The sequence below is a fragment of the Eulemur rufifrons genome, chromosome 16 (assembly GCF_041146395.1).
Source record: "Eulemur rufifrons isolate Redbay chromosome 16, OSU_ERuf_1, whole genome shotgun sequence".
Taxonomy (NCBI): domain Eukaryota; kingdom Metazoa; phylum Chordata; class Mammalia; order Primates; family Lemuridae; genus Eulemur; species Eulemur rufifrons.
Window position 1 is genome coordinate 72508216 of NC_090998.1, and position 21744 is coordinate 72529959.

Consider the following 21744-nt stretch of genomic DNA (forward strand, 5'->3'; position numbering starts at 1 on the left):
CCCACAGGCCACATCTGGTCCACTAGCTCTTTTGTGTGGCCTATGAGCTAAGAATAGTTTTTACATTTTTATATGGTTGAGAAAGAAAAGAAGAAGGTTTCATGATGTCTGAACATCACATGAAATTCAAATCTCAATGTCAATAATAAAGTTTTATTGGAACACAGCCATGTTTATTTGTTAACACATCTCAGTCTGCTTTCTCCCTATACCAGCAGAGTTGAGTAGTTGCAATAGAGACCTGATGGCCCACAAGACCTGAAATATTTACTATCTGGCCCTTTACAGAAAAAGCCCCCCACCTCTGGTACACAGAGTGAGAAAGGCCAAAAAAAACCTTGGGCTTTTTCCAAAAAATCTTTGGCTTTTTCTTATGACCGGAATCAGCTTTGTTTACCTTTTTTTCTTGGTGCCCAACAGAGTGCTAATGCTTAATTCTTCAATCATTTCTAGAGTCAAAACGGGGGAGGCCTTTCTTCAGGGTAAACTTTTCCTGTGTAAGTATGTTATTATCTTTGTTTTTTCTTTTGAATTAAATTTTGCCAGAAGAGATTCGTCATTACCAGGACCATTGAACCTTTTCTTTTATTTCTAAAATTGCACATAAGAGACAAAGAATTAGGTAAACCAAACAGATAAAACTCCTTTGTACTCTGCACACTCACACGAGGATTTAATTTCAGCTTATCCTGTGTACTTACTCATGGTTTAGTCTCAAGAGTTTTAAGTATTGGGGCGATGAGATAATGTTAGCATTGGAGTACTAACCACAGAAAGAGTTAAGCAAGGTTTGCAGTCATAAAGCATTTGCCTTTTGTTCCCATCCATTAGATATTTTATGTATTTTTGACAATCCCCCATCTTGTCTGTGTTTTCACCTCCTTTGAAGGAAATCATTTGTCATTTAGACTCACACCTGCGACAAGCAATGCCAAGCAAGGGTAGGAATTTCTTCTCATTGCCTGAGACAGCCATTGTACTATTTCTGTCTGTTATTCTGAAGTATAGCTGTATTAGGTTTCTCAATCCGCTAAGGAATTTGTTAACATTTTAAGTGCTCATAGAGTGCTGTGGGTATTAAAAGGCATCAAAAGGATTATATCAGAAATAAAAGTTAGAGCCTTTGTCCTTAAAGGAGTTTGTAGTCTGTATGGGGAGAAAAGAGTGGTCATGCATGTGAATTTCTAAACATTTAACAGCAGCCTACAAAGAAATACCAGTGAATGGAGTTCCGCCAAAGCATGCAGCATGAAGGAGTGGGGAGGGGGATAACGTAGGGAGCATCTCTAGGGTGAATCTGGGTTTTACAGAAGGTGGAGTCATTGACTGCCCGGGAAGAAGCCAGTCCAGACAGAGGAGATGCCGAGTACTTCCTTCCAGACAGCTTCTCAGGATGCCTTGCTGGACCATTAAACCCAGCATGTTGCAAACAGAATGAATTTTTCTCCCTAAATCCAGTTCTCCTTCCTGCCTTCATTATTTTATCAAGGTGATTATTGTTTTCTGAGTTATGCACTTGCCTCTTACTTTAGGCTTTTATTACTTCTCCAGACTACTTTGTAACTGGTCTGCCTGTACAGAAAAGCTGCTGGATTTGTCTTCCAGAGTTACAGCTTTGTTCATATCACTGTGGCCCCTGCCCGCCGTTCCAGCAGCATCTTATGCTGTTCTCTGGAGACCTGTCCTTAGTGCATCAGCCAAATTAAACTTGTTCCTGTTTTTTAGATGTGCTGTGCTGTTGGGTGTTTGCTGTTGTTGTTATTGTTGTTTGCCTCAGCATCTTTGCTCACGGTATGAATGCTCTTATTTCCTTTTTTGCCATGTTAACTCCAACTCCTCCTTTGGGGTTTAGGTTATGTGACTTTTTTCCAGGAAGCTTTCCCACACTCCTATATTGGATCAAGTCCTCTCGTTATATGCCTCTGAGCATCTTATGCTTCCTATTTGGTGTGTTTCTTATAGGTTGTAACTTACAGAGGGCAGGGACCTAGTGCTATTGGACACATAAGTGCTCAATATATGATGATTGATTGTTTTTTCTTAAAAATATTCAAATTATTCTTATTGTCCACAAAATCAATTTTGGACATTTTCACACTCAGGACCTTCAGTAATATGGCCCCAGCCTATTTATATCAATTACAAATTAGAATTGGCAAATGTATCAGAATAACCAAATAAAAGTGACTTTAACAAGATAGGAGCTGTATTTTCTTCCTTCTCCTTTTCCTACTCCTTCTTCCTCTTCCTCCCTCTCCCCTCCTACTCCCTCTTTTCTCTCTCTCTCTCTCTCTCTCTCACACACACACACACACACACACACACACATCTGTAGGTAGTCCCTAGAGTCCAGGGCTGGTATGACTATTCCACAGTCATCAGAGGCCAGGGCCCCTTCTCTCTTTTTGCTTCACCATCCTTAGCATATGACTTCTGTTCTGAAGATGACCTCATGGTCCTGCATGGCTGCTGGAGCCCCAGCCATCCTGTCCCTTGTGGGAGTAGTGCTAGCAGAGTAGAAGGGAGATTGAGAGAGAAGATGATGAAAAAGAAGCTAAAGGGATAAAGAGATTGGCCATGTTTTCCCCCAGGGAGAACAGACTTTTGATCAAATGATAGTTCTTTGGCTTTCTGAGAAGAATAGAGTCTGTAGGAGAACACACCTTTTTATCTCTTTGAAGATTCCAACTTCCTGAGATTATGGTTCAGTTAGTGAATATAGATAGCATCCCCTGTTTTGGGGAAAGGAGGAGGTTAACTAGATCTGGACCTATCTTTGGAATAAGAGGGAGGAGCCATCATCTTCCTCCTCCTGATATAACTATGCTCCAGTGTCTCTTCAGTGTGCATTTGCCTGAGCTTTCTTTGGCTGTATCCCTTTTCCACTCATCTTCTTCCAGTCTCTGCTTTTCAAAATCTTATCCATCTTGCAGGCTGAATTCCTGCCTTCTCCCACAAGGCCTTTCCACATTCTCCTTAACTGGGAATTTTTTCCCCTTCTTTGATTCTCCATAGATTTTTTGTGATGATCTTTTCCCATCTTTTATCATAGTTCCTTGTAAATGTACCTAACTCTTCCCTGACTCCCTCTCACCATTGGTTACCAACCCTGTGAGTTAAGTCAGGGACCGTGTCTGGTTCACATCTGCCACAGCCATCACAGAACCATTAACAAAGTAGGTTCTGGAATGAGTGGGTTCTGTGAGGGAAGGAAGCAAATAGATTGTTTGCCTCAAATGAAGAATTGATGTATTTTAAAAAAGAGAGACAGGTAAGAGAGAAGGGATGAGTGGATAGATGATCCTAGTATCTAGGCATTGGATTTGGGGTTGATAGGGTAGGGGAGTGAGCCTTGAGTATAAGGGAACTAACTGCCTAGGGAGGGAGAAAACTATCATTTCAAGCCCCATCTTCCAGGGTGTTAACTTCCTTAACTGCCTCACATCCACCAGATTTCCCCATATCTTAGTTGACATAGACTTTCATTCTGTTTCTCACCTGAGTTGGCTTCAGGTTGGTGCTGCTGCCAGGCCTGATGGTGATGGGCTATGAAAGGGACTGAGGATCCCGTATCCCAGGTGGCATCTGCATGTGGTCCTGCATGACATAATGCTCAACTCTGCAGTTTCCCTTGTGGTAGGGAAACAACTCAGCCTGTTCTTTGATTGCTTTTCTAGGTTTTGTTGGCCCCAGGCTTAGAGCACTGTTCACATTGTCCCTCAGTCTATACCTCCATTCCTTCCACTCCCCCAAGCCCTCGCCAAAACAACTCTTTTCAGAGAAGTGCACAGTACGGGTGCTCTGGTCGTCCTGCAAATGGGGCTGCAGCTGCCTGCCTTTTAGCAATATTAACAATATTGATAGTTCTCTGCAGGCTCTTGAGAGTGGTGGTCTTGGTTAAATGGGTCAAAAATCACCTTTTTGGGAAGTTCCCTTCCAATTCATTTCAGAAATGGCTTAAATCATTTATGTTGTTTTGTTCAATCCACTCAGGAAGTGAAAGCGTGGCCATTTTAATTGTTTTAGAACAGCATTTCACACCTAATATAGACTCCCAGAGCCAGCCAAATGCAGATTTTGGCTCCCAAATCGCTGACTGCATGCTGACTGTGCTCTTGAGTGTGGGAGAAAGCAGATCTAGCCAAAGACTGATTACCTTCCTAAAGGACACAAAGGCAGTTTCTCTTTAACCACTAAAGAAAGCAGGTGCCAGTTAGGTGTTGCTTTCTTTTAAGGTCCAAACGTTTAATTTAAATAACATTTGAATAAAAATTACAGTATAGTCCAAATAACTACAGATCAGTTGATCTGGGCTCTAATTGGCAGTCTCCCTTGGTTTTGTGTCCTTGGGCAAGTTTTTTTTTTTTTTTTAAATAACTTTTTACTTTGAAACAAGGAAAGAAGTTGCAAAAGTAGTACAGAGAGTTCCCAGGTGCCCTTCGCTCAGCTTTCCCCAATGATAGTATCTTACATGACCATGGTACATTGTCAAAACCAGGAAATTGACATTGCTACAATACTATTAATTCAAGAACAGGCCTTATTGGGATAGTTTTTATAATACATGCTCTGTGTGTGTGTGTGAAATTTTATTACATATATGGATTCATGCATACTTTTGATTTTTAATGTTCACTCATCTTCAAATTATTTGGAGCCTTTGTGTGAATAATTATTAATAGCAAAACTGGAAATTGTTTAATCTGGAAATCTCAATTTAGTACTCTTAATTAAAGACTTCTGGATTAGGAAGTAGAAAGTCGAGTTCTAATTCCAGCTCTTCAACTAGCCAGGTAAGCTCATTAAGTCATTTGCATGCTTGATATATCATGTTCTCATCTCTGAACTGAGTGAGTTGAATGAAACAAATCTTGATTTCCCTTTTCCCTTCCCTAAACCTCCTTATGTCTACTGTATTTTAAGTGGCACCACCATTTACCCAGTTGTTCTTGCCAAAACCTAGGAATCATCCTTGCTTTCTTCTTTGCTGCACCAACCGTCCTTCCCACTGGCTGTTCCATTAGCAAGCCTTCGAAACGTTCCCGCAATCTGTCTGCTTGTCTCCGTCCCCTGCCTGGATTACCGCAATTCCTTCTGCATGTACTCTCCTGTGATCCATTTTCCACACAGAGCCATCTTGTAAAAATACAAATTAGATGATGTTATTCCTCTACTTAGATCCCTCCTCTGAGGGCTTCACACTGCAGTGAGAATGACATGAGAGATCCTCCCCAGGGCCCAGGAGGAGCCCCGTGACCTGGAAGCGCCTGCTGGCTTCGGTCACACCCACCAGGTCCCTCCTTCTCACTGTGCTCCAGCCACTCAGGCCTCCTCTCCCTCTCCAGTTGGCCCAGTCAGCACCCACCTGGTGGCCTTTGCTCTGGCTGTTCCCTCTGTTTGGTGTGTCCTGCTGCCAGTTTTGCTCTAATAAGTGACTCCTTCTGGTAATTTAGGTGTCAGACCTCTTTGGTGAGGCCTGCCTAATCAGTCCAAATTAACTACTTCCCAAGTCACTTTCTATCACATCATCCTGTTTTATTTCCTGTGCAGCATTTAGCACTGTCTGGAATTATCCCTTGTACTTGATTGGACTTGTTCCCTAGACTGTAAGCGCTGTGAGAAGCAGGGCTGCCTTAACTGCCTGGGTCATCCTGCGTCCCCGGAGTCCAGGATGGTCCCTGTCCCGTCAATGATTATTTGCTGAGCAGATGCATTGACAGACCAGGTAATCACAGAGGTTCTTGAAACTGAAAAAAATCACATAATTAAATGAAATAATTTCATGTTTAAAATTATTAATTTTTTTCCACATTCAGGACTCTAAAGGGAAGTTTATGATTAAATTTCTGTACATTACAGTTTTCCTTTTGCATAGCCATGTTTTAATAAAAGGTCTTTTTCTGAGGCAGGACCATTTCAGATGGGAAAAGTAAGTCCTCCGTGCTCTGGTGTCAGCCTCCTGTCTGCCTGAACACATTAGACAGACCACCTTAGTGATTTTGAGGAAGTAAATGTGAAATACATTCATTTCCCCCATCAGTGATGCTCTTGCATTAGAGAAGACCATTGACCAGGGTTTGACTTCCTTGGTCATACAGAAGGTTCAAGAAGCTTAGTATCATGTGATTTGACATTTAGCCAAACTTGCTTTCGTTATTAACCTAAACACCTTCCTTTTCTTTTGAATTTAATATGTCAGTGATAATAGCTCCTAGAGCTGGAAGAGATGGAGCTGCTAATATTCTCACTTAAACAAAAAGACCATGATTTATGTCCTTGGCTTCATTTCTTTAATTCCTGTTGAACTTTCATTTTATTGTCAGAGCCACATAACCAAAATGTCACTATATTTATTTTTGGTGGCATTACCAGCAACTTGTGCTTTTTAAGCAGTTTTGGAAATGCGATGCAGCGTAGAAATATAAATACATATGTTACATATGTTTTAAAACATGGGTTACTCTGAGTCAATGATTTAACTGCTGCTGAAGGAATGATTTCTATGTGAAGGAAATGGTTAGTTTTTCATTAAATATTCTCATCAGAGATTAGTATACTTTTTTCTTCTCTAAATTCTGGAGTTCTCTTTTAAAAAATACATGTATCCAGATAGCCTCCAGTAATATAAGTGTTGACATTTCTTTTGTTATGGTTTTATTGTTATTGCTAATGAATTATTTTTCAAGCAGATATGTACTTACGAAGTTGGAAGATGATATTTTCCCTTAAAAGCATTTTATCATTTTCACATTGTTATACCCTTAGCTGTTAGGGTGTTTTCTTGAGTCTTTATTTTCTTTTGTTGATTTCTTAAAATGTTGTAACAATGACAAGTGTAAATTCATGTTATGAAAAATGTGGGTGTTGGATTATGATTAGACATACTTCAAGAGGACAGTTTATATGAAAAATTGATGCTCTAAAGCATTTGCTACCAAAATTTGTTATTTTTGCATTATGCTTACTCCTCTCCTCGGGTCCACTTAATGGTTCTGTATTTTTTTGGGGAGTCGAATGTGACCTGAAGAAGGTAGTGGGGGACAGGGAGGAGGGATGTGAAATGAGCCTCCCAGAAGCCTCTCATTGGCAGGGCCTGAAATGACTGCTGTTGGGAGAAGTGATAGTCATACTGCCGGGGGTAGAATTGCCTGCCCATTTTGGGGCACTTTTGTTTTCATAATATAACTTCTTTGTACAAACAAAGGATGTGCTAAAGGAGAGGACTATTTGCAATTGAGTGTTTTCCATTCTGGTACCATTTGACTAAGAATAATTTCAGGAATCCCTAGCATTGCATGCAATCATTGTTTGGTAGATGGATCTTTTTATCTTAATGATAGAATTGTACATTTCATTTGTTTTAAGTCCCACTCGTGTTTTATAAGTAGTATAATAAATTACTTTCTTGTCTGCAGGGTACCTGAATGAAAAAAATTTGTATGTTTTGGTCACTAACCTTAATTCTGTGACTTGCACAATCCAAATGGATGCTATCTATGGCTTTTACTTTGGATAAATTTCAGGTGACTTTTTTGGCCTGAAATTCTATTAGTGTGATTTATTCAGGGTACTCATTCAAAGTCACCTAATCTGTCTGCTTCATGTTCCATGAATCAGATCTCTGGGTAGTGCAGTCATTCATCATTGGACATTGGACAAACCTTGGGCTGTGTGTACCTATCATTTTTATAAAGGATTGGAAGGAAGGCACTCTTATGAGTTCTGGACCAGTAGTGATATTGCATTGCATGATGATTCTTTTTTTTTTTTTTTCTTTTTCAAATCTGCTGCATAAAAAAACTACTCCAAAACTTGGTATATTAAACCAACCATTTTATTTTGCTCAGGATTTTGTGGGTTAGAAATTCAGAAAAGGCTTAGCTGGGGAGTTTGTCTCTGATCCACATGGTGTCAGCTGAGGCATGTGGAGCTGGAGTATCCACTTCTGAGATGGTTTCTTCACTCAGATATCTGGCACCTGAACTGGGGTGGCTGACAGTTGATGCTGGCTCTGGGCTGGGGGCTGGCTGGGGTCCAGCTGGGAGCTAGCTGGGGGCTATCTGGGGCTGTTGACCTGAGCACTGACACATGGTCTCTCTGTGTGGCCTAAGTTTCTCAAGGCATGGGAGCTGGGTTTCTTGAAAGGTATGGGTGCAAGCTTCAAGGCTCAAGGCCTCTTATGATGTAGCCTCATAAGTCCTAGAACACCAGTTCTCCTGAATATTATTGATTAAGCAAGCCAGGAAGACCAACCAAGACTCAAGGAGGGGTGGAATTATCCTCCACCTTTCATTGGGAGAAAAAGCAGAGTTTGAGGCCATCAATTAATGGCTGGTGATGGGATCACATCAGAGTAGCATTTATTTAATAGCAGTGTATACATCTCCTAAGGTTCTGGTGGCTTAAAGTGCAATTACTTATAAGCAGTTCCATGTAAAAGGATCCCATTCCAAGTGGTACAGCCTTTATTCATATAAAAACTCTTATGTAATTCATCCTAGTCTTTTGGTGGAAGGAAACTCTAGAAGTGGCATGACTATAATCTCAAAATATCTAGAAAGATGTCAGTCCTCTGAGTCATTCTGCAAACTAGTTTGTCGAGAGAGTTCAAAGGAATCATTGCTCTTACAGCTAGAAAGGACTCTAAGAGATTATATCATCATTATCACCTTACAAAAAGATTTATTGAACATCTTTTAGGTGCCAGGTCCTGGGAATACAGAGGAGCATATAATTGATTCTTGCCCTTGAGACATAGTTGAAGGAAATAGAACTGATGCATAGGAGATGAATAGAAACCCATAGAACACAGACTGGCAAATAAAAGCACAGGCAATAAGAGCACAAGAAGCAGAAATGATCAGTAGAGGCTGTTGGGGCTTGGTTAGGGGCTAGGAAACGCTGTATAGTTTCATTACACTGAAAACATAAAATCCAAAGTGGTGGCCATTACCTAGAAGTCCCTCTAGGATGTAGATCCCTGCTTCCTCTCTGATTCCCTTCTCTACCTCTTTTTTCCTCACTCACTGGCCTTCTTCCTTGAATAGCTAGGCATTTCAAGATCTTTGCATTTGCTTGTTCCTCTGCCTGGAGTGCTCTTTCCCCACATGTTCCCATGGTTTGGTTTCTCATGTCCATCAGATCTCTGGTCAGCTGTGCCCTCCTCCATCCTTCTCTGACCTCCTCTCCCTCAACACTGTTTATATCCATGAAGGTGGGGGCATTAACTGCCTTGTTCATTATTGTATTCTCAGCACCCAGAACAGTGCCTGGTACGTAGCTGGTGTCCATTAAAATATGGTCAAATGTGTGAATGAGTAAATGGGTGCAAAACCTTGAAACAGAGTGTCCATTCAGTTGCAATAACAAAATACCATAAACTGGGTATCTTATAAATAATAGAAATTTATTTTTCACAGTTCTAGAGGCCGGGAAGTTTAAGGTCAAGGCACCAGGAGATTAGGTGTCTGGTGAGGGCCTATTTCCTGGTTCATAAATTGAACCATCTTGCTGTGTCTTCACATGGTGGAAAGGTTAAGGCAGACCTGTGGGGCTTCTTTTATAAGGTCACTAATCCTATTCATGAGGGCACTGTCCTCATAACCTACTCACCTCCCAAAGTCCCTGCCACCTAATAACATCACACTGGTGATTAGGTTTCAAAATATGAAGTTTAGGGGTATATAAACATTCAGACCCATAGCACAGGGGTAGGATTTAGCAAAGTGGAGAACAGATGATATTGCTGGATACCTGCAAGGTAGAGTGAAAGAGAAGCAAAAAGGTATGTGATATATTCATAGATCATCTACTTCGACTCTCTGGCATCAGGGGTCATCATTTTACAACTTTGAGTTCTTCAAATCATTCTGTGTGTGATAAGCACTGTAGTGGGGCTTGCATAGGAATTGATTCATTTTAACTAGAATAGCTGGGTCATGACTGGTGGCAATTATTGGAGAACTTGCCATTTCTGAAAAATCTTCTGTACTATACCATTTCTTTGTCTTTGCTCCTGTTCATATTTCTATTTGGGATATCCTGCTTTTTGTCTTAATTTGTTGAAATTCCACATGAATATTCCAAAACCTAGTGACTTAAAACAACAATTTATTATTTCTTACAATTTTATGTGTTGGCTGGGCTTAGCTGAGTGGTTCTTCTGTTCCATGTAGTGTCAGCTAGCCTCACTAATAGAGCAGATGTTTTCAGTTTCAGAGCTTGGCTGGGACTAGAACATCCAAGAAAGCTTCACTTTCAAGTCTTTTGTTGGCTGTAGCCCCTTTGTTCTCTTCCATAATGCCTCATTTCCTCTAGTATCTAGACCAGCCTCCCTATAGCATGGTGGCTGGGTTCCAAGTGCCAGAAAATGGAAGCTGCCACTTCTATTGAAGCCTAGACCTGGAACAGGCACAATGTCACTTTCACCACATTTTATTGGTCAAAGTGAGTCACAGGACAGCCAAAATTCAAAGAGAGGGGAAGCAAACACCACTTCTTGATGGGGTAGGTGGCATGCATATACAGGGATGAGAGGAATGATTAGTGGTGATATTTGCAGATAATGTATCTCAGCATGCTTAGATATTCATTAGTATTATCTTTTCAATGAGAAGTAGATATTATTAGTAAAATCCCAAGCCTTTGAGTATTGTTTGAACCCTTTGGTTTTGAATTATTGTTTATACAGAAAACTGCTGTGACCATTTTGGGCTTAATTGAACAGCAGCTAAAGATGATTGTACAGCCCTTGTTTTGATTATATTAACCTTGTTTTCTGCTTTGCCATTTATGTTGTGTTGTATACATTACTCTGGGTTTAGTACAGGTTGAAATCAGAAGCCAAAGGAATCTGAAGGGTGGTCTTTGACTCTTCTCTATTCTCACCATAACCTGGAGCAAGTGACTCCATCAGTAGGACAAGCAAACACAGGAAAAGAAGCAAAAAGGAAACACGCCCTTTGTTCTGGGCTGACATTACAATGTTAACAGATGGCAGAAGGAAGCTTGAATTCTCAACTGCTGTTTGGCTTCCCTCTTCTCTGTCCTAACTGATTTCTCTGATTCCATTCTTGCCTCTCACAATTCATTTCCCACATAGCAAGCAGAGGGATATTTTCAAAATGTAAATCAGATCATGCCACTCCCCAGCTAAAAATACCCCAGGGAGTTTCCATTGTACTTGTAATAAAATCCAGACTCCTTATCATAAATTAGCTCCCACTCCTGCCCCTTCAGCTCTCCCATCCCTCTTTATGTTTCAGCCACATTTTCTCTCTTTCTGTTCCTAGAGCCCTCTAGGTTCATCCTGCCAAGTTCATCCCATCTTAAGGGCTTTGTACTTGCTGTTTCCTCTTTCTGGAACACTCTGACCCTAGATCTCTGTGTGTCTGGCTCTTCATTCAAGTCCCAGCCCAGATGACCTCAGAGAGACCTTTTGTGACCTCCCAGACTCTAGTAGTATACTAGGTACTCTCTCTCTCAGAGTTTCTCTTCTTTCTAGCACTGAGTTGTTCTTTCTCAGTTGTCACATGTATAAAGTGGGACTGATAACAACAGCACATACTTCATAGAGTTGTTATGAAAATTAAATTAGTTAATATTAAGAACAGTATCTAGTGCATGATATGCTCTCAGATGTCAGCTTTATTATTATATCACTCTCTACTACCCGTAATTGTCCTGCTTAATTATATACTATTAATAGTTTATTGTCTTCACCCATTGCTGGATTATCAGCTCTTTGCCAGCAAGGACGGCCTTTGCCTATCTTGTTCACAATCTCACCTGTATTACCTGTGTGTTGTCAGATACAGTAGGTCCTCAACAAGTACTTGTAAAATCAATAAATGAAAGGCAGGAGTGGTCATACTGAACAGGCTATAAAAATAATTGGTGACATGAAATTAAATCTTAAGAAAATTGAATGGATTATAAAAGATTGTTTAGTTCAAAATGGGTTTAGGATTTTTGATCCAGAAGAATTCTGTTCCAGGGCACTGAAAGAGCTTGGGGATAATTTTTCGTTAATTTTTACTTTTATGGAATTTTGAAGAGTGGGACAATGTTGGAATTATGAAGACAGGTAAATGCAATTCTTATTTTCAAAAGTGAGGAATATGGGTTTTAAAGCTGTAGACTAGGAGCTTTATGCTGCTTGTGGGCAGAATTCTAGAATGGATTTTCAAAAGGTTGGTTTGTGAATACTTAGAAAGGTATTATTTAGTGGGAAAATGGGGCACCCTTAGAGAAAAGAGGCCTGGAGAAACTAATTGATTTTTTTTCTAGGTCACCACTGAGTTTTGAAGCAGAACCAAGATAAGAATAAAGACTTCCCAATTCCAGACCAGTATTCTTTCTGTTCCAGTAGTGTTTTCAACCTGGGATCTTACAGCTCTCCAAATTCAGTGTCAAATAGAATCTTTTTTGTGTGTGTTTTTATTTTGGAGATAAGCTAAAAAAAAAAAAAAAAAGTCACTTTTGAAAACAATTTCTCAGTTGGAGTACATTGACCCCTGAGAGTTCAAGGACATATTCTCTGGGGGCCATGAAATTTAATTCTCCCTCCTATCACTTTAAAAGAGATCTCTGCAGTACTCTAGGTTCAGAAACTTAGCATCATGATATTTTGCCAATTTATCTAATTAATGCTGTCTTTTGTCTATCTGCAGAAAACAGCGTATGTTCTTCCGTTAGACCTGTGCTGTCCAATATGGTAGCCCCTAGCCACAAATAGCCACTGAGCAGTGAAAATGTGACTCCTTTAAATTGATATGTGCTAAAGTGTAATACGGTGTAATATATTCTATGTAGCTTAATATATCAAAGGTATTATTTCAACAGATACTCAAAATCATAAGCTATTTATATTCTTTTTTCATATTAAGCCTTTGAAATCCAATGTATATATATATAGTCAGCCCTCTGTATCTACAGGTTCTATACAGCAGGTTCTATATCTGTGGATTCAACCCCAGATTGAAAGTATTTTTATAAATAAATAACACAATAAAGATAATACAAATTTTAAAACAATATACTATAACAACTATTTACACAGCATTTACATTATATTAGGTATTATAAGTTATCCAGAGGTGATTAAAGTATATGGGAGGGTGTGTGTAAGTTATATGAAAATACTGTGCCATTTTATATGAAGGACATAAGCAGCTATGGATTTTGGTACCCGCCAGTGGTTCTGGTACCAATCTCCGGTGGACACTGAGGGACAACTGTACACATAAGCATACATGATCAAATACATTGTTATTATTTTGAACACACTTTTATCTTTTAGATCAATTAATAAGAAAAATATTTTTATTTTAGTTCACTTTTTCTTGAAGCTCTTTCTTTACGCAGATCGTAGTTCTGACTTAATATTATTTTCCTTCTCTCTAAAGAACTTCTTTTAACATTTCTTGCAAGGCAGGTCTACTGCCAACAAATTCTCTCAATTTTTGTTTGTCTGACAAAGTCTTTATTTCTCTTTGAATTTTGAAGGATAATTTCACAGGGTACAGAATTCTAGGTCAGTGGGTTTTGGGTTTTTTTGTCAACACTAAATATTTCTCTCCACTCTCTTCTTGCTTGCATGATTTCTGAGAAGTTTGATATAATTTCTATCTGTGCTTCTCTGTGGCTAATTTGTTTTTGGTTTCTTTTAGGAGTTTTTCTTTACCTTTGATTTTTCATGATGTTGATATGCTTTGGTGTAGGTTTTTTGGCATTTACTCTGCTTAATGTTCTCTAAGCTTCCTGGATTTGTGGCTTGGTGTCTGAAGTTAATTTGGGGAAATTCTTAGTATTGTTTCAAATATTTCTTCTGTCCCTTTCTCTCTTTTTCTCCATCTAGTATTCCCATTATACACGTTATACCTTTTGTAGTTGTCCCACAGTTCTTGGATATTTTGTGTTTTTCAGACTTTGTTCTCTTTGCTTATCAACCTTGAAGGTTTCTATTGATATATCCTCAAGCTAAGATTTTCTTTCCCCAGCTGTGTACAGTCTACTAGTAAGCCCACCAAAAGCATTTCTCATTTCTGTTAACAGTGTTTTTGATACTTAGCATTTTCTTTTTTTCCTTAGGATTTCCATCTCTCTGGTTACCTTGCCTATCTGTTCTTACATGCAGACTATGCATTAGAGCCCTTAGCAAATTAATCATAATTGTTTTAAATTCTCTTCTGATAATTCCAACATCTTTGTTATGTCATGCTTGCTCTGGTTCTTCAAACTGTGTTTTTTGCCTTTTAGTATGCCTTGTATTTTTTTTTTTTTTTTTTTTTTTTTGCTAGCTGGACATGAGTACTAGGTAAAAGGAACTGCTGTAAGTAGGCCTCACTAGTAACATAGTGAGAAGGTATGTGGAAGGAGGGGAGGTGTTCTACAGTCCTATGATTAGGTTTCAGTCTTTTAGTGAGCCTGTGCCTCTGGACTGAGAATTTCACAAGTGTTTCTCAGGGTTTTTTTTTCTTCCTTAGGGGAGACAAAGTGGCTAGAATGGGCTGGACTTATATATTTCTCTTCTCCCACATAGAAGGCTAGAGTGGGCTAGAGTTGGGTATTTCTCTTCCCCCAGGTCAGTTAGGCTCTGAGGAGGCCCTGGTTAAATAGTTTCTCCTGAGGACAGGCCTTGCTTGTTAGGAAGAACCCCTTGCTCTGGCATATTTCAAAATGGTTCCTTTTCCTCCGCCCCCTGCCGGAAGCACGAGGGTATTTTTCTCAGGGAGGTTTCTGCTCCAGTATGTTGTGATTCTCTGTACCCGCCTGTCAATGAATGGTTTCTTCAATTTTGAGGGCAGCAGTTTGCCCTGAGATCTCACTTTTCTTCTGGATCTAAGAAGAATTGTTGATTTTTCAGTTTGCTCAGCTTTTACTTGTTAGGACAGAGCTCCTTACATACAGAACTGGAAAGCAGAAGTCTCTTGACCTTTAACTTTTTGCCTTTGAAAAAATCAAATGGTTACTATTTCTCTTTCAAGATACTGTTTGAAAATTCTGTTGTGCAAATAACACAATGTAGATCATTTTTATTTCCAATAAATGATAAAGCACATTGGATATAGTTAGATATGCAGTTCAAACTGTTCTGTTTTGAAGAAAAAAAAATTATTGTTTGATTAAAAAAGAAAAGAAATTGAACCAGATACCACTATTGTCTTCAAAGACTCAAGGCCCCCACCTCACCCAATTTTGCCCCACTCCTACCACCCAGATCCCTCGTGAACTACTTAGGAAAATGCTGCTAGTAGTGGTGGTGTGATAATATTTGAGAGAATATGAAAATAATAAGTTGGAAATACATAAGAGATTCAAATTTTGCTGAAGAGCAGAATTTAACTTGTGGAGTCTTACAATTCAAAATTTGGTGTATACCTGGTAATGGAAAGAATTTGATATATTAAACAATAAAGGTCCATTGTGGGTTAAGAAGCTGAGTATATTTATTTTGACCGTTTAGTGTGCATAGATTTTGAATACGAAAGCAGCTGGGTGCAGAATGCTTCTCTGTCTCATTCATTCTTGGGCTTTATAAATACTTACCTCTCTTAATCTTTAAACCCCCCTTCCTGTGAGGTAGGGTTTTGCAGATAGGGAAGCTCAGACAAACTTTTCCAAGGTCTCAATGCTCATCATTATCAGTTTATATCCTGGGGCTGTTACTCAAACCCAGGGCTGACTTCAAGACCCATGATTCTCCTTTGGAATTAATCTGAATGTTTGCAAAGTCTGCATCTCTGATTGTTTTTGTGGTTAATGTCCATGAACTGATATACAGTAAATAGTTTAGTTATTTAATGACTTTCTCAACTTTGTTAGGCCTATGTATTTGAGACCATGTATTATTTATTTGGGAAAAGAGATATATTTTTACATTTAACTACATATTTGAATTTTCTCATGTCTTGCCTTTTATATTGGAGAACCAAGCTTAACTAGTACTCTACTTGGAGGGGTACATCTTTGTCAGGCAAAAATCTTATTGAGATAAATAAATAAATACCATGACAATTGAAGTATAAAAGAACCATCATTTGTTATTTTTTTCCTCATTCTTTTCTGCTGTGAATCTTACCAGGTAGAATTCTCCTTTTGGTAGCAGGAAAGAACAAGTGACAACATTGTGAATTGTGGCATTTGAGATTAGACTGATAAACAAGACACTGTACTCGAGCACATTAGTTAATAGAAAGAAATAGAGCTGTTGTCGAAGACACAGGAAGGTCTATTGTAGCTGAAAAAGTCATCTTTGGCATTTGGCCATCTCAGTTTCACGATAACAAGAAGCAGGAACCTTGAAATCGTTCTTCTTTATATTCCATTCCTGGATAATTACCAACTATACTCAGATTTTGAAAGGTCCTTTTATTTTGTGATTGCCTCTTTCAGCAACAACTCTTATTATCCAGTTATGCAATTTGCCTTATTTATGATGCTCAGGTGGGAAAACTTTCAGCCTCCACAATTGAAAAGATCATCCTGATTGAGCATTTTGTGGTGCTTTTGCTTGTTTTGCTGTTGAGCAAGCAGAGTTCAAGACAGCTGAATTTTTTCCAGATGTACTTTTGAATAACTGGACATATCCCTGCGGTCTCTTTAGCAATAACACAAATGACCATGTCTTCTTGCCCTTTTCCTCTATGCATAGCTCCCTGTGATTACTCTGCAAAGGGCTGTGTAGTTGCAAGATGATTCCACAGTTAATACTGAGCCAATGAAGAGCAAATAGTTCATCCAAGTTGGGAATCTCTGAGCTTTGCTAGGGCTGCTTACTTGGGTACCAGAACCTGTCACTGCCCAGGAACACACAGCACAGGACGCACAGGAATTTGCTTTGTTACCATTATAAGCATGAAATGGAACCATTTTTTTCCTGGAAAATAATGTCCTTGGATAGCAATAAGTGATAACACTTTATGTGCGTTAAGGAGTCTAGAGCCAGGCTAGTTAGCAACTGAAGCTGTCATGACTGAACTGGACATTCACGACCTTCTTCTGAGGTTGCATGAGCAGAGGGGGTATAGGAAATGTGGCTCCTTGACCTAAGTGCTCAGTCCCCAGCTCAATGACAGGCAGGATGGCTGAGCCAGGAGGAGGGGCCAGCGTGCCAAAGGGATTTGTTGCCATGTTCTGACATGGAAGAGAGGGTGCACTCAGCTCTGTATTAATGGCATTCATTAGGTCTGAAGGACTTGATGCAGCTTCTAGATGTGCCTGCTCATTGCCATGCACGTTTAAGGGGGACACTGGGACCCACCCCAAGAGTCAGCTGTTTAGGAAGTTTTTTCTAACAATTCTGTCTACTTCTGGAGGTGGGCTTTGTGTTGTTCTCCTGTGCTTTCCTTTAACATAGAACTTGTGTGTGTTATTATATTCTACTTGTTTATCTCCTCTCTGGACTGTGAACCCTTGAAGACAGGGATACTGTCTTATCACTCTTTGAATACTCAGTGTCTGGTACATATTATGTGCTCAATAAATGTTAGTTAAATATATGAAATAGTGATGGTTGGTTCCTTTCCTCCACATGGCACTCCATCCCTTCCAAGGAAAAAATTATAGCTATCCACAATTGATAACAAGAACTAATGAAACATAGTGGCATAGACATGAGCAGAGTTGAAAAACAGTAAGAGTAATTATAAAGTATATAGGAATAAACTCAATAAAAATTGGGCAGGACCTTTATAAATAATACTTCCAGACTGGGTGTAGTGGCTCACCCCTATTACTCCTAGCACTTTGGGAGGCTGAAGTGGGAGGATCACTTGAGACCAGGAGTTTGAAGTTACAGTGAGCAAAGATTGGGGCCACTGCACTCTAGCCCCAGGCAACAGAGCCAGATCCTGTCTCAAAAAAAATAAATAATTAAATAAAAGAATATTCCCAAAATTAACTGAGGCACATAAAAGAACACTTGAATTAATAGATAAAGAAATATATGTTAATTGGTAAGAAGAGTAAACATAGTAAATATGTTAATATCATTTTGTCCATATTAATGTAAAATTTAATGCAATTCTAACATATACTGTAATTCTATGGAATTTGATAAAATAATTCTAAAGTTCAGAAAAATATTGTTTGAGACTATTAAAGAATGAAAAACAGGGAAAATTTCATCTCATCAATTATTAAAACATTATAAAATATAATAAATAAAGACAAAATGGTAGACAAACTAAGAAATTAGAAGCCAGTATAATCTGGATACCAAAACTTGACAAAGACAATGTAAGAAAAAATTATAGACTTCATGAACATAGATGCAAAAGTCCTTAAGAAACTATTAGTGAGTAGAGTCCAACAAAATAGAAAAAGGATAATACATCATTACCAGATGGGGTTTATCCTGGAAATGCAAGATTGGTATAGCATTTGAAAGTCAATGTAATTTATCATATTAACAGAATGAAAGAGAAAATAGGGTGGCAGAGCTACAACAGGAAGTCTAGAAGCAGTACACGTGGAAACCTAGCACAGGTCCACAGTCCCTTATCTGAAATGTTCAGGGCCAGCCATGTTTCAGAATTCAGGGTTTTTAGCAATATCTCATAATCAAATAATGTGCATTTCCACAACAAAACAGATTCATAGTGACACTAAATGGGACAAGTAAAGACCAGAAATACCCTCACATTACATCAGGTTAAGTTTTGCCACCAAATGAATTTTAGCCCCAAACTGCAAAAACTAAACAAACAAAAGACTCTCTTTGCTTTCAGAGCTTTATGCTTTCAGAATTTCAGATTAGGATTATCAATTTTTTAATGTCAGGATGGCATATCAAGTCAATGAAGAAACAATTTAAAAGGGTGCTAGGATTGCATACTAGTCATTTAGGGGAAAAGGATACAATTAAATCCCTACTTAATAGGAAAATTATTTATGATTAAAGATTTTTCTGTTAAAAAACTAAAGAATCTATAAAACCGTACACTATGTACTCTATAATTTTGTGGCAGTGAAAGTTAAAGTTAATTTTTTTTTTTTTTTGAGACAGAGTCTCACTCTGTTGCCCGGGCTAGAGTGAGTGCCGTGGCTTCAGCCTAGCTCACAGCAACCTCAAACTCCTGGGCTCAAGCGATCCTCCTGCCTCAGCCTCCCGAGTAGCTGGGACTACAGGCATGCGCCACCATGCCCGGCTAATTTTTTGTATATATATATTTTAGTTGTCCATATAATTTCTTTCTATTTTTAGTAGAGACGGGGTCTCACTCTTGCTCAGGCTGGTCTCGAACTCCTGACCTCGAGCGATCCACCCGCCTCGGCCTCCCAGAGTGCTAGGATTACAGGCGTGAGCCACCGCGCCCGGCCAAATTTTAATAAAATTTTATAAACAAATCTATGTAATCTCAATCAGCTTTGCCCACAAGGTGAGATTTCTATAACTTTTTATAATCTTTTACAGTTCTTTTCATTCTCTTTCCTTCTCAACTTTTCATATCCATTCAGTTTTATCTATTCTTTTTATAACTTCAATTTAAAACAGTACTTAAAAACTTCTAAAGTAGGCAAAATTACTTTTCCTTTTAACAAAAACCACAGTCCTATTTTCTTTACACATTTTGTATATAGAATTGTTTTTCTAATAGCTAGTAGTTTTAACTACATATATTAATGACGTTAACTCTTACCCTTATTTTACTGAAAAACCTAGAAAGTAAGCAATTTTAAAGATGTAGAATCCAGGAGCCTAGTCCCGGAAGTGTTGCTGTTTGTCGCTGGTGTGATGGCTTCAAGGTTACTTCGCGGAGCTGGAGCGCTGGCCGCGCAAGCCCTGAGGGCCCGCGGTCCCAATGCGCCGGCTGCGGTGCGCTCCATGGCGTCTCGAGGTGGTGTTCCTACTGATGATGAGCAGGCGACTGGGCTGGAGAGGGAGGTCTTGATGGCTGCACGGAAGGGACTGGACCCATACAATTTGCTACCCCCAAAGGCAGCTTCAGGCACTAAAGAAGATCCTAATTTAGTCCCTTCCGTTACCGACAAGCGAATAGTAGGCTGTATCTGTGAAGAGGACAACACTGCCGTCATCTGGTTCTGGCTGCACAAAGGCGAGACCCAGCGATGCCCTAATTGTGGAACCCATTACAAACTGGTGCCCCACCAGTTTGCACACTGAGCCCCTGCACTAATTTACTCAAAATGTGCTGTAAAGTTTCTTCTTTCCATTAAAGACTAGCCATTGTTTGGCTCCTCCCAAAAAAAAAAAAAAAAAAAAAAGATGTAGAATCCAGGACAAAGGATAGTATCTGGAGCTAGGCCTCAGCATGGCCTAAAAGCTCAACTCCAATGACATAAGCTCATAGACAAATTAAACAAGTATCAAAAATGTTACAGAAGCAACAGTTTTATGACCTTAAAACATCTAGCAGAGATAGTATAACCCAGCCTAACCAGTAAGTTCAGGTGGAAATGTCTAAATTAAATTTTGAAGACATTTCCATTTTATTTTACCAACAATTTTAAAACTATTAATATCATTATTTACCAAAGATTACTAAAGTTCTGTGAACTTGAAAAGCATTTGGGCTTATTTACCTAATTTATGACGACTCATTTACTTATTAGCCAATTTGGTACCATAGACAATAGACAAAGACATATATACATACATGCATACATAAAGACACATACACGTGTATGCAAGGATCCTACACCTTTTATTTCAGAACTGTAGCCATAAGACTGGCCAAACTCACCAGTAAAAAAGAACAGCTAGAATCAAACCATGCCACTAAGAATGGAACAAGTCCATTTGTCTCACAAACAGCACAAGCTCTAATCAAGTCTCAGAGAAAACAGGGTAGCAATAGACCAACTTCATTTAGGATAGGTAGCATTGAATCTCAGACCTCCAATAAGAGAGAAATGCTGTAGGACCGCAGGCCACATAATGCCTCTGTAGCACACCCTGTTATAAAGATATGTTTAGACCACACCCTTTGTATCCAAATGTGCAAAGAAATGAGCAGTCCTCTGTAGCAACAACCATCCACCATATACAAATGTAGTCAATCAGCTTTAAAGCTGCAAGGTTTTTTTTTGGTGACAGCAACCTCCACCTGTCTTAGAGAACCAGCCCTGAGCACAAGAAATGTCCCCCAAATTTTCCTGGAGTAGCCCCATGGCTGCTCCAGAGATCTAGGTGGACAAGGTTTGCTCGGGTTTAATTGTACTCATGGCGGCACCTTTCAGTATGCCTAGGGTGTCCACAAAAGAAGCAAACACGTTGGTCTGCTTTGGGGTGGGAGAACCTGTTGGCATCAGAGGGGTCTAGAGTTGTGATCCCCAATGCTTGGGCCTGTTAGAGACCAGGCTGCAGAGCTCTGTCACATCCCCCAACTTAGAAAGGAGGGGCTGCACAACACGAGGTGAGGAGGTGAGCCAGCGAAGCTTCATCTGTATTTACAGCCGTTCCCCATGGCTTGCCTCACCACCTGAGCTGCCTCCCATCCCCCCAACACCTCATTCCCCCCCCCCCCGCCCCAGAAAAATTGTCTTCCATGAAACTGGTCCCTGGTGCCAAAAAGGTTGGGACCACTGGAGAGGACTGTCCCAAGCTGCTGCAACCATAGCCATACCGCCACCATGTAGGCACCCCCCTCTTCCAGCCAAGCAATCTGACAAGGCCCAATCAAGGCCATGTTGGTTGACTAGGGCACCAGCAGCTCCATGTGATTTTGAGTGATAGAGATCTGGGCATCCAAATGGGTCGGTGGTAATTAACAGATTAGA

The 21744-nt window shown here is 39.6% G+C and overlaps 2 protein-coding genes across 2 annotated transcripts in view; both read left to right on the plus strand.

Annotated features, from left to right (window-relative positions):
* CRADD (CASP2 and RIPK1 domain containing adaptor with death domain) overlaps positions 1 to 21744 on the plus strand; it is a 149006-nt gene that overhangs the window by 22146 nt on the left and 105116 nt on the right. The gene's annotated exons all lie outside the window — the stretch shown is intronic.
* LOC138396981 (cytochrome c oxidase subunit 5B, mitochondrial) lies at positions 19707 to 20187 on the plus strand. The gene has a single exon (XM_069490815.1). It carries the CDS (start codon positions 19739 to 19741, stop codon positions 20126 to 20128), a length of 390 nt encoding a protein of 129 aa, XP_069346916.1. The 5' UTR covers positions 19707 to 19738; the 3' UTR covers positions 20129 to 20187.